Consider the following 14,135-nt stretch of genomic DNA (forward strand, 5'->3'; position numbering starts at 1 on the left):
AGGAAACTTGTGTATGATCATAAGAATTTTTAAGGTACTGTATTAAGCCAGCAGCATATGGAGGAGATCTACTAAAACTAGTAGTATCTGGTGCAACTGTGCATGGTAGCCAATCACCATTTTAGAGTGAGGAAACTTGTGTATGATCATAAGAATTTTTAAGGTAATGTATTAAGCCAGCAGCATATGGGGGAGATCTACTAAAACTAGTAGTATCTGGTGCAACTGTGCAGGGTAGCCAATCAGCTTCTAAACTGAGCTTGTTCAATTAAGCTTCGGCAATAAAACCTGGAAGCTGATTTTGCACACTTCAGTTTTAGTAAATAACCCCCTATGTGTCAGTCGTCATTCATCAACTTATCGCAAGATTCCTGCTGTTCTCTGTTTCTACAGATTTTACGGGAATCAAACCCGCTTCCTCAGGAGGTTATATTAAGAGAATAGAGAATCTGTGTTGGTAATAGAGACTCTGGTTTCAGGAAACTTTTACCACTTTCTGCCCATGCTAGACATCCTGGAACTGCCTCCCGCATGAATCAGGTGCGCTCTATGACCGTTGTGTGCTTTGGAAACAGCTGATCAGAGATTGGGGTAAGGAGCCAATCACAGAAGCCCTTTGCCATGCAATCAGCTGTCACAATGTAAACAGTGGTTTGCCGGTTATCAGCTCTCCTTTCCTCACACAGAGATGGGGGGCACAGTGAGTAAACGTTTACAGTAATAATCAGTGTACTTATTATAAGTGAAGAAGAAAAACTGTTATAACACAAAATAAGAAACATCTTTTCTTTCAAACTATATATTTTTTTCATTTATTTATCCAAAAAAAATGGTGTTTGCCTACTGGGCCAATCCTGACATTTCTCTTCTACATGTAAAAATCATATTTTTTTTGCTAGAAAATTACACAGAACCCCCAAACATTTTATATGTTTTTTTAGCAGAGACCCTAGGGAATAAAATGTTGGTCGTCGCACTGTATTTGCGCAGCAATTTTCAATAATGTGAAAGATGATGTTACGCCGAGTAAATAGATACCTAACATGTTACACTTCAAAATTGCACACGCTCGTGGAATGGCGTCAAACTTCAGTACTTAAAAATCCCCATAGGCGAAGCTTTCAATTTTTTTTACAAGTTACATGTTTTGAGTTACAGAGGAGTTCTAGTGATAGAATGATTGCTCTTACTCTAACATTTGTGGTGATACCTCACATGTGTGGTTTGAACATCGTTTACATACGTGGGCGCGACTTATGTATGCGTTTGCTTCTGCGAGCGAACACGCAAAGACAGGGAAATTTATTATTCTAGTTTGATGCTTTATTTCTGCAGTTTTTTTAATCACTTTTATTCCTATTACAAGGAATGTAAACATCCCTTGTAATAGAAAAAGGGCATGACAGGTCCTCTTTACAGTAAGATCTGGGGTCAATAAGTACCCACATCTCACCTCTAGGCTGGAAAGCCTTAAATATAAAAAAAAAAAAAAAAAAAAAAACGATCCTGGCTTCCCAGCCGAGGGGGCAGCACTTTTTTAAATGCAGATGCGTCCAAACAATCATAGAGACTTTGGGGACCATCTGGCCCACCGGAAAATCTCTATGGTCATCATCCGGCGCCGGTCGGTTCCTTCTCTCCAGCTTGCCAATCACAGGGGCTGAACAGCTGCTATGATTGTTATTATGGTGAAGGGAATCACCGGCTCTAAAAGAAGATGTGATCTGAATGATGCCTGTAAGTGCAGGCATCATTCAGATATCACCACTCAAAGTCAGCGATGTCATATGATGTTGGGTGGGTGGGAAGCAGTTAAATACAAAAGAATAAGAATAAAAAAAGCTCTATTTGTCTCAAAAAATTATAAAAATGTAATATGAGTACAGTGTTGCATGACTGAGTAATTGTCATGCAAAGTCCTCTAGATCAGGGGTCTCCAAACTATGGCCATCCAGTTATTCAGAAACTACAATTCCCATTATACCTTATCATTTCTGTGAATGTCAGAGTTTTACAATGGCTCATGGGACACGTAGTTCCGCAACAGCTGGAGGGCCATGGTTTGGAGAACCCATCTCTAGATCAATGTTTCTCAACTCCAGTCCTCAAATACCCCCAACAGGTCATGTTTTCAGGCTCTCCATTATTTTGCGCAGGTAATTTGATCAGTTTCATTGCCTTAGTAATTACCACAGCTGTTTCATCTGAGGGAAATCCTGAACACATGACCTGTTGTGGGTACTTGAGGACTGGAGTTGTGAAACACTGGTCTAGAGGTCCTGCATGCACAGGTAGTATGTTATTTTTTTTATGTCATTTCCTTATAAGCAGGATTTAGAATTTAGATATTAGTAGTAGAGAGTTTCTAAATTTCTAACAGTGAATTAGATGTTCATATTGAGATTTACTTTCATTCCAAAAGTGATTGATAAATGAAAATACCATTTTTAAGTAATTTCAAACTACATTTGTCAAGTCTCTGTAGACATTATTGAATGTACTGAAGGTTTTCTTTAACCACTTCAGTACCGGGCACTTTCACCCCCTTCCTGCCCATGACAATTTTCAACTTTCAACGCTGTCGCACTTTGAACGACAATTGCGCGGTCATGCAGCACTGTACCCAAACTAATTTTGTATCATTTTGTTCCCACAAATAGAGATTTATTTTGGTGGCAGAATACCATAAAATGCACCTTGGTTAATCTTTGAGATTGTTCTTTGTCATATAGCTAATTTCTTTTTACAGTATTAAAGCTTTGCTTCATATTTAAAAAAAAAGATAAAATAATAAATAACTATCAAATTAATTTTATAAAGCCCATCTGAAATCAACTAAATACAATCCAGGAGCATCGAAACAAAAGGTGTGCAAAATCATATAGTTGGTCTTGTTTTAGAAAGAAGCCACAGCCTAAGTAGAAAAGCCTCCTGCTAGCATGCAGAAGTGTAGGGATGATGTTCAGGTTCTCTGCTATCAATGGACCAGGGCAAATCCCCAGGATTCACAAAGGTTGTGATTTGTGAATTTTTAGCAGAAAGGTTTGCATGTTTGCTGCCAGAAAGAAGGAACAACCTATGCTGCAGTGCCTAGACTTTGTCCTGGTCAACTGAGACACATTTTTGTAGAGTTTAAATGCCTCTGGGGATAGACAAGCTTTTTTTTGGCATTGGTACATGTTCCCTATGACATGTCTTTTTTGACCATAGCTTTTTTTTTTCTACAACTCTGCAGAATTGATTAACTCCTAGATGCCAGATGCAGGCATATATGCAGCCTCTCAGTGGGTAGGCCTTGGCCCTGAGCGCCCACATATTTGCATGATATAGTGCAAATCGAGCTGTGGTGAGAGCGTGTGCCCTGCGCCCTCTCCGGCACAGTTGCTGGCGGCTAATGGCAAGCCACAATCCGGAGCTTTTTGATCATGTGACCACCCTGACAGCCGATCACAGCGGTCACATGAACTTAAAGTGATTTTAGGGGTTTTTTTTAATAACAAACATATCATACTTACCTCCACTGTGCAGCTCGTTTTGCACAGAGTGGCCCCGAACCTCATCTTCTGGGGTCCCCAGAAGGCTCTCGTGGCTCCTCCCCACATCAGATAACCCCTAGAAGAGGCACTCTCCCAAGGGGGTTACCTTGCGAGCGCGATCCCGAGTCCAGCATTTGGCGTCCTAAATGTATGACTTGGCCCCGCCTCATTGTATTTGATTGACAGCAGTGGGAGCCAATGGCTGCACTGCTATCAATCTATCCAATCAAGAGCTGGGAACCCCGGGCAGAGAGACAGCAGTTCCCCACCGGGTCAAGTTCCAGGGCTCAGGTAGGTAAAACGGAGAGGCTGGGGGGCGGTCACTGCCAGGTGTATTTTCACCTCAATGCATAGGATGCATTAAGGTGAGAAAACAAGTTTACAACCCCTTTAAACCCAGCCCTACCTCCTGGCATTCTAAACCCCTTAAGGGGCCGGCAGACACTGTCTTCAAGGGGTTAACAAGATTCACCCCTTAATGAAGTTTGCCAACAAGTTCACTTTTGTACACCAAACCCAGGCATATTTGTTTATCCCTACTGCAGATGTGGCCCTTACTCTTTGTGTACAAGCAGTGGTTTCTCTTCGGAGGTTCAACATCCCCCTGCTAAGTCAAAGCTTGAGATCACCAATCACCAGGAAGCAGGAGCTTTGCCGATTGCAGAACTATAGGACTGACCCAGAAAGGGATATGTCACACAACCTTAAGCCCCGTCCCATCTCCCGGCACTCTAAACCCCTTAAGGGGCCGGTAGGCAATGTCTCCAAGGGGTTCTCAGGATTCACCCCTTATAGATTTCAATGAAGTTTGCTGATGAGTTCACATTTTTACACCAAACCCAGGCAGATTTGTTTATCCCTACTGCAGATGGGGCCCTTGCTCTTTGTGTACAAGCAGTGGTTTCTTTTCAGAGGTCCAACATCCCCCTGCTAAGTCAAAGCTTGAGATCATCAATCACCAGGAAGCTTTGTTGATTGCAGAACAATAGGACTGACCCAGCAAGGGGCATGTTGGACCCCTTCAGAGAGACCACTACTTCCACAAGCAGAGCAGAGGTCCTTCTCTGCAGCATGCTGGCAAGGGACGGGCATGTCTACTTAGATGGTAGCTGCTTTCTAAATAAAATTAACTTGTACAAAAGACTTTTGTTTTGATGCCCTTGAAATATATTTAGCAGATTTAAATAAACAATTCAGATGGGTTGTAACCTTTTTTAATTTTTTTATTGTATTAATTAAAAGCTTATTGTACTTCCTTTTTTTAATGAATTATATACCAGTAAAGAAGAAAAAAAGAAAGAAGTAAAAATGATTTTCTTTACAGTTAGTTAAGCTTATAATGAAAAAAAAACATACCAGACAAAAAGATTGCATAAAATAAATACATATACTGCAGATGGTGGCTGCTTTCTAAAGAAAACCAGCTGTCAGATTTTGAACATCTTTTGTTTTGGTGCCCTTAAAATATATTTAGCAGATTTAAATTGAAAGTTCAGATGGGCTTTAACCTTTTTTCTTTTGTATTTTTTTAATTGTTTTGATTAAAAGCTTATTGTAAATGTAAATGTAAAGAAAGAAGTGAAATTTACTTTCTTTACAGTTAGTTAGGACTATAAGGAAGAAAAGAATAAGCATATCAGACAAATATATTGCATGAAATAAATAGATATAATAAGACTAAGTTACATGTTTTAAAAAATCATAAATTATGCATATTTAAAAATGGTTTGATAATTTTTACATATGAGCTTTCTGAAAGCTTGCTTGATATCATTATTTCTCAGACTATATATGATAGGATTAAGCAATGGTATGAGCAACGTGTACATTAGAGATAAAACTTTCTTTGCAGACTCTTTGTTAGGAAATAGGTAGATATTCATAAGTGATACATAATAAATAAAAACCACAAGAAGGTGAGAGCTGCAAGTAGAGAAGGTTTTCTGTCTTCCCGTAGTTGAGGAAATCTTCAGAATTGCAGAGACAATATAGACATAGGATACTGTTATTATAATATTTGGGCAGATAACAATAGGTATAACCAATACCATACTTTCTACTTGAATAAGAAAAGTATCAGTGCAAGAAAGGTCTAAAATTGGATAAAAATCACAGAAGAAATGGTCAATAACATTTGGTCCACAGAACTGAAGTTGACTCATGGTTATTGCAAACATTGACACTATAATCAACGCTGTCAACCAAAACAATAGAATTGAATTTCGACAAAATGGAAAAGTCATAATAGAATTGTACGTTAGTGGGTGACAGATGGCCTGATATCTATCAAAGGCCATGACCGTCAGGAGAAGACACTCTAATATACCTACAGCTGTGTAAAAATAAAACTGAGCTAGACAGCCGGTAAAAGGCATGGTGCATCCTTCATATATCACAACATTTAGTGTGTTCGGTATGATGCTTGTGCTTAATAATATGTCAGTGATGGAGAGTTGAGTGATAAAGAAATACATTGGAGAGTGGAGAGTCTTGTTGTAGGACACCACTTGAATAATCAGAAGGTTTCCACACAGTGTCAAACAGTAGTTGATTAGCAGCATAAAGAAAAAGAAAGTTTTGACATCATAAAAATCCTGAAATCCTAATAGAAATATCTCAGTGACGGCAGTAACGTTAAGGTAGGACATGCTAATGGGTTAAACCAACAAAAATTCAGAAATAGTAAGGTGACATTCTTACCAAAAATATTTTTTATTCTCTAATTTAAATAAAAATTATCCAATGTGTTTATAGTAAATTTAATCTACCAAAACTGTATGTTTAAGATATAAGAAACAAAATATTTAAAGCTGAATGCAGCTCTGTGTCTATTAATAAACAATAACAATAAACAGATTTATTTGAAAAACATATTCAAGCAGATTCCCAATCATGTGATCTGGATACCGATAAATTTGGCCAAGGCATCAAGGCTTCAATCACCTTTGCTCAAGATGGGCTAAAATAGGCATAAAATAATTAAGTGTTTAAATTATCAAGAAATCAAATTAAAAAAAGAATGAGATTTTTCATACTGAGAAATATTTAAAAATTATGAATTCACAATAATCACACATTACAAATGATATGAAATTTTAGCAATTGGGTTTAAATATACTTTAATCTAATATACAGACTATTTAAAAAATATTATTATATTTAAAATAATCCAAAGAAAGCACTACAAAATACTTACAAAAGCAATGCTAAGGATCCTCACTGAACAATTTTCTTTGCCTGTTTTGGCATTAAAATAAAGTATAATTAATTATATTTTCACAGCAACGTGGTGGTGCAGAATGCAGTACACAAGAGCCTGACAACAGACTTGTACTCTTTATATATCCTTGCAATAAATCCCAAAATGCAGCTTGCCTGAGGCAAAGGAGAATTTATAGTTGTCCCACAGAGTAAGCAATGCAATCATCAAATTATTGATGATTAAATAGATTTTTTTTTAGTGCTTTAGTGCTAGTGCTAGATAAAAGTTTATGAAATCACTTGCTGTGTACCTGATGTATCATTCATTTATTAAAGTGTATGTTAAGTAATTTTTTTATAAGCCTCATATGGAGTGAGAAACCATAAGAACCCCTTGTCTGTTTTTTTTTTTTTTTTTTTTTTAGTATTTATCGTTTGTGTTTTATTAAAAGTCCCCAAGTTTGAACAGTAAGGGGGAAACTAGCAATACCTACCATAGTGAGATGACCTTTCTAATGCCTTTGCATCATGTGATCTTCTTTATATATATATAAATATATATATTTAACTCTTTTACACCTAAGCCTATTTCTGACATTTGGTGTTTACAAGTTAAAATCCATATTTTTTGCTAGAAAATTACTTAGAACCCCCAAACATTATATATATATATATTTTTTTTAGCAGAGAATCTAGAGAATAAAATGGCGATTGTTGCAACATTTTATGTCAAACGGTATTTGTGCAGCAGTGTTTTAAATGCAAATTTTTGGGAAAAGGGAGACTTTCATGACTTTTAAAAAAACGAAACAGTAAAGTTAACCCAATTTTTAGGTATAATGTGAAAGATGATGTTACACCAAGTAAATAGATACCAAACATATCACGCTTTATAATTGCACGCACTCGTGGAATGGCGACAAACTACTGTACCTAAAAATCTCCATAGGCGACGCTTTAAATTTTTTTTACAGTTACCAGGTTAGAGTTACAGAGGAGGTCTGGTGCTAGACTTATTGCTCTCACTCTGACGATCGTGGCGAAACCTCACATGTGTGATTTGAACACCGTATACATATGCGGGCGCGACTTCCGTATGCGTTTTCTTTGCTGAGCGAGCTCGCGGGAACGGGGACGCTTTAAATTTTTTTTCTTATTTATTTTATTTATTTTTATATTATTAAATTGTGTTTTAAAAAAATTTCCCCTCCCGCTCCTTCGGGATAACAATCAAGCGGCTTTTAGCGGCATCGGTTGTTATCCCTGGAAAGCCGATCACCCGCTCTAAAAACCGGTACCCGGATGATGCCTGCAGCTGCAGCTGAGGCTGCATATCTGTGTATGCTCGTCAGGAAGGGGATACATATATATATATAAATATATATATATATATATATATATATATATATATATATATATATATATATATATATATATATATATATATATATATATATATATATATATATATATATATATATATATATATGTAGCACTGACCCCTGAAGGAGCTGCTGATAATTAATTGGGCCTGCACTCTGCCTATCAACCCCAGAAAATTGGTCTCAACCTCCTAGGCACAACTGTATGGTAGTATTAACACAAGACCCAATTTACACAGAGCAACACAATGGTAACACAATATACTGTTTATTTACCATCACCCTGGTCTCCGTCACTCCACAGGCTGTAGTAATATATACACAGAGTCTCACACAAGTTTAAAGTTAAACACATGAACCATATATATATATATATGTATTATTCATTTCTTTTGATTATTTTTGTTTTGTGGTTTGCTTTTCCAGAACAATCCCTCCTCTTTCTCTGGTTTCATTGTTTCAATTTGACAATCATTAGGTTAATTTGAAATCTCTGTCATCAGTGAAGGAGTTTTTTTTTTACACTATACATGTTGTGCTCTTTTTTGTACATAACTGTTGCGTACAAGGCCATTATGGTTGAAACGCGTTAACTTCTGCTGTACACATTTATCTTTTATGGAGTTACAATAAATTTGGACTTATTGAAGAGCATGTATGGAGTTGTGGATTGTCTTATACCCATTTACTTTGTTAGAAGCTGAGTGACTGCATATCCTGCACTCAACAGCTCAGGAGGATCTCCACATAATCTGGGGTAGTAGCACCTTTTTCTTCTATTGACTGATTAACCTCTTGCTGTCCACTTAGTGCATATGTGTGACAGTAAAGAGGGTTGGCCTACATGCAGCAGATTTACTTCTATGATCAGCTGCAGTTCCTGTGCTAGGAGTGTGCTCACTGCATTCTCCCAGCAAAGGGACTGAGCTGTCATGTACAGCTCTTGGTGTATCATTTTTTAATGTATATGTGACCACTGTGACAGTCATGTGACCACCGTGACAGCCAATCACAGTACAGGTACTCCTCACTTAACGACCAGGTTCCGTTCCAACGACCAGATCGTTAAAAAAATTGGTTGTTAAACGTGGAGTCACAAGTAATCAATACTTTAAGCATTCTTAACTACTGTACTGTACTGTATTGTTAAAAAAGGTCTAAACACACAACTCCAGCTCAATAATGTTGTTTTAATTTGCATAAATACAGAACACAAACAAAAATTCTGTACTATACTGTACAATCAATGATGTATAGCGTGTCGTTAGGGTGGGGAATGGTGGTCATAAGTCCGAGTGAACGTTAAACAGGTAAGTCATTAAATGAGGAGTATCTGTAGTCAAGTGATCAGGAAGTCCATTCCACCCAATGGCCTACCTAAATGGACACTGCCACTGGGCAGGAGGGGGTTAACACACATTTACAAGAATCTTTACTTTTAGCTGATCACTTTTACCTTATCTTATAAATAATGAAATACCAATGACAGAGAAAAGATGAATCTAGTAAAGTGAATATTTTACTTCTTTGCAAAAAAAATAAAAATAATATTAACTTAATAATTGGCTATTGAGTAACCACTCTTTTACTTTGGTAGTGTAGTCATATAGTAGTGGTGGTATAATGATTATTATAATTTGATTTATTCCTGCAGCAATTCGGTTCATCCATAGAGATGCATTTGTTTAGACTTCAGAACAGCCAACAGAGGTACAGAACTAACTTAATATTGCCACTGTGTGAATGGGAGGCTTGGTTTCTTCAAGCTCTGTATTTATAGTGATGGCTCAGTACGTCACCCGTGTAAGACGTCACATGTGACAAAACATGTCAGGCGGATGCCATTGCGCCCCACATGACCCCGGAAGTGCGGGTGATTGCTTTTATTTGCCAGCAAACAAGTTTATCCTATATGTGTTCATATTTTATTCATTGTAAAGTAGCCGTTTGGCTTTCCTCTCAATAAAATCACCTCAATAGTATTACACTATTGGAGATTTTCCTTTATATGGTTCATCTCCTATTCTTGGATGATTTGGATGTCCTGCCGTGAGAGATTACCTTGAAGGATCCATCTACCATCAGATTGCCCCAGTGGCTTGTTTTCTGCTACCCTGCAAAGGTTATTCTGCCTGTTTGTTTGACCATCCTAGCGATAGGCGGTCCCGACTATCTGTTAAGAGTTCCCGATCACTGTGTGTAGGGTGCCACAGAAGGCTCTGCATCACGTCACTTGGTGGTGGAATGTCTGTGTTTTATTCTTGGACTTTTTTCACCAATTATAATGATTCACATTATACACAGGCTTTGAAGTGTTTTCAATATTATTTGTTTTTTTTTGCACTTTACACTTTATGATTTTTTTATATACATTAGTGTGTCATAGCACATTAAGTATTAGTTGTTAATAATCTCAGACAAGTACGGTTTTATTTTGTTTATGTATGTTACCTGGTTTATATCACTTGGTCAATCACTTCAGTCCTCATTTCACATTATAATTACCGTATTTATCAGCGTATAACACGCGCCGGCGTATAACACGCACCCCAAGTTTAGGAGGGAATTTTAAGGTGAAAAACTTTTAGGAGGGAAGTTTAAGGAAAAAAAACTTACATTTAAATGCCCATCAATTATCGTGTCCATCTGCAGCCTTGTCAGTGTCATTGCAGCCTTTTCAGTGTCAGTGCAGCTTTGCCCCAGTGTCCATTGCAGCCTTGTCAGTGCAGCCCTGTCAGTGCAGCTTTGCCCCAGTGCAGAATTGTCAGTGCAGCTTTGCCCCAGTGCAGCCTTGTCAGTGCAGCTTTGCCCCAGTGCAGCCTTGCCCCTAGTGGTCAGTGCAGCCTTGCCCCCAGTGGTGAGTGCAGCCTTGCCCCCCAGTGTCCATTACAGGCTTGGACAGATCGCCGCCGACATACACAAAGCGTGTAGTTTTAAATATGGCACCACAGAGTTTGGAGGGACTCGGCGGAGCTGAACGAGCGCCGCCGAGAACACAGTGACTGGGCGGAGCCGAGATACACATAGCCGAGGGTTCTTGGCTCTTCTCGGTGCCGTTCACAGTCACGCCCAGTCCCTATGATGGACATAGCACAGTTCCAATGGCGGGACTGGGCGTGACTGTGAACGGCGCCGAGAAGAGCCGAGAACCCTCGGCTATGTGTATCTCGGCTCCGCACAGTCACTGTGTTCTCGGCGGCGCTCATTCAGCTCCACCGAGTCCCTCCGAACTCCGCGGCGCCATATTTAAATCTACACGCTATGTGAATGTCGGCGGCGATCGTGGCGATCGCTCCCATAGATCACAAAATAGCGGGAATCGGCGTATAACATGCACCCACAATTTTCCCCTGATTTTAAGGGGGAAAAAGTGCGTGTTATACGCCGATAAATACGGTACTTTCACTTTAGCACGGTATATCACCCTTTTATTGATAACAGTGGTGCAGACAAGGTAGATAACAGGATACTATTTCATGTAACATTCAGACACCTTCAGAGGACCCAGTTCCTCCTGTCACTCTTTAGCCAAAAATAACCTGCCCTAATATACGCATCATCCCCAATGGGTAACAAGGACAAGCAATTCTCATTGGTTAGCTTTATTAGTCCTTTGATCTGCTGTTGTCCTTCTGGGTGACAGATAATTCCTCTTATCCGTGGACAGCTGCAGTCATAAAAAAACCTCTGGAAATGTCCTAACTTGCAAAAGAATGTTATTTACAGGGGGCTGCACATACAGGGGTTCTTCCAAAGAAGTGGCGTTCTTAAAATAAGTGGCAAATAAGTGGCACTTCTGCTCTTGCTCCATCCATCTGAACATTTTCTTCTCTCTTCACAGGTAATCTGCGTTTATATCCCCATGTCCTGCAAACTGAAAATTGACTGACCGCTTACATACATTTTTGGTAATCTGCGTTTATATTCCCATGTCCTGCAAACTGAAAATTGACTGACCGCTTACATACATTTTTGGTAATCTGCGTTTATATTCCCATGTCCTGCAAACTTAAAATTGACTGACACGCTTATATACATTTTTGGTAATCTGCGTTTATATTCCCATGTCCTGCAAACTGAAAATTGACTGACCGCTTACATACATTTTTGGTAATCTGCGTTTATATTCCCATGTCCTGCAAACTGAAAATTGACTGACCGCTTATATACATTTTTGGTAATCTGCGTTTATATTCCCATGTCCTGCAAACTAAAAATTGACTGACCGCTTATATACATTTTTGGTAATCTGCGTTTATATTCCCATGTCCTGCAAACTGAAAATTGACTGACTGCCTATATACATTTTTGGTAATCTGTGTTTATATTCCCATGTCCTGCAAACTGAAAATTGACTGACCGCTTACATACATTTTTGGTAATCTGCGTTTATATTCCCATGTCCTGCAAACTGAAAATTGACTGACCGCTTATATACATTTTTGGTAATCTGCGTTTATATTCCCATGTCCTGCAAACTGAAAATTGACTGACCGCTTATATACATTTTTGGTAATCTGCGTTTATATTCCCATGTCCTGCAAACTGAAAATTGACTGACCGCTTATATACATTTTTGGTAATCTGTTTGTCACCGCTGTCTCAACTACATCTGTAGCCATGCTCACATTATTTCAATGTTTATTTAGCCATTAAGTCTTACCTAAATTATGGGTTTCCTTATCTTTACAATTTTGGCCTTTTAGTCCCTTTGCAGTTTGATTGTGGTGTGAAAGTTATGCCCTGCTTGCTGTGTTCCTAATATGCCCTCCTAATTGATTAATTGCCAGATTCCATCCACACCCAACACAGTATATAACAAGGCTTTCTTTACGGGGGAGCACATACAGGGGTTCTTCCAAAGAAGTGGCGTTCTTAAAATAAGTGGCACTTCTGCTCTTGCACTTCAGCGATTTGCACAAAGCAAACCATAGCAGACTGCAGGTGATCTCATTTTCATATTCTCTCTCCTTCTCTGAAACATGCACTCTTTACCTCTCCTCCTCTTCACAATTGCAGCCTCTCTCCTCAAGCTCTCTTTTCTACATCCCTCTGCTCCACCACACAATCTGTACATATCACCCTCACTTCTCCCCTCCCCCTATTACTGCACTCATCACCTCTTTCTAACTCTAAGACCACTTGCTAACATACCCCCCAGGATACTGAAGCATGTCCCCTCATACAAATCACATTCTCATATTACCTCCCTCACTCTTCTGCTTCTCCTAATCGCTGGAGATATTTCCCCAAACCCTGGGCCTCCCTTATTTAACTGTACCCAACACACCCATCACCATCACCCTACATCCTCTGGCAGTAGTCGCAATTTTCACAATTTAGTCTCCATTCCTCTTCTTCCCAACGCCAGCCTCCCTCTCTCCTGTGCCCTCTGGAACGCCCGCTCTGTCTGCAACAAACTCACTGCTGTTCATGACCTCTTTGTCACTAATTCCTTCAATCTACTTGCTCTCACCGAAACCTGGCTTCACGAATATGACACCCCTTCTCTTGCTTCCCTCTCCCAGGGTGGCCTTCACTGGACTCACTCCCCTAGGCCTAATGGACGCAAGGGAGGTGGAGTGGGATTCCTCCTATCCCCCCAGAGCACCTTCCAGGTTATTCACCCTCCTCCCTCTTTTTCCCTCTCATCATTCAAAGCCCACTGTATACGTCTATTCTCTCCTACTTCCCTAAGAATTGTTGTGATTTACCGGCCCCCTGGACCATTATCAACTTTCCTTGATGAGTTTTCTGCCTGGCTACCCTACTTTCTCTCTTCGGATATTCCAACAATCCTTCTCGGTGATTTCAACATCCCTGCTAATACAAACACTCCTGCTACTTCTAAACTTCTTAGTCTAACCTCTTCATTTGACCTGAAGCAATGGGTACAGGCTTCTACTCACTCTGATGGCAATACCCTTGACCTTGTATTCTCCTACCTATGCACTCCATGCAACTTCTCAAACAATCCTTTTTCTCTCTCCGACCACCATCTTATTAGTTTCTCTCT

General features: G+C 39.2%; 1 protein-coding gene across 1 annotated transcript; it reads right to left on the reverse strand.

Moving 5' to 3' along the window:
- Positions 1 to 5,242: 5,242 nt before the first annotated feature.
- LOC141134280 (olfactory receptor 11L1-like) lies at positions 5,243 to 6,199 on the reverse strand. The gene has a single exon (XM_073623857.1). The coding sequence runs from the start codon at positions 6,182 to 6,184 to the stop codon at positions 5,243 to 5,245; it is 942 nt and encodes a 313-aa protein (XP_073479958.1). The 5' UTR covers positions 6,185 to 6,199.
- Positions 6,200 to 14,135: the final 7,936 nt, after the last annotated feature.

This window comes from Aquarana catesbeiana, linkage group LG03 (genome assembly GCF_042186555.1).
Source record: "Aquarana catesbeiana isolate 2022-GZ linkage group LG03, ASM4218655v1, whole genome shotgun sequence".
In the NCBI taxonomy this organism is placed as follows: domain Eukaryota; kingdom Metazoa; phylum Chordata; class Amphibia; order Anura; family Ranidae; genus Aquarana; species Aquarana catesbeiana.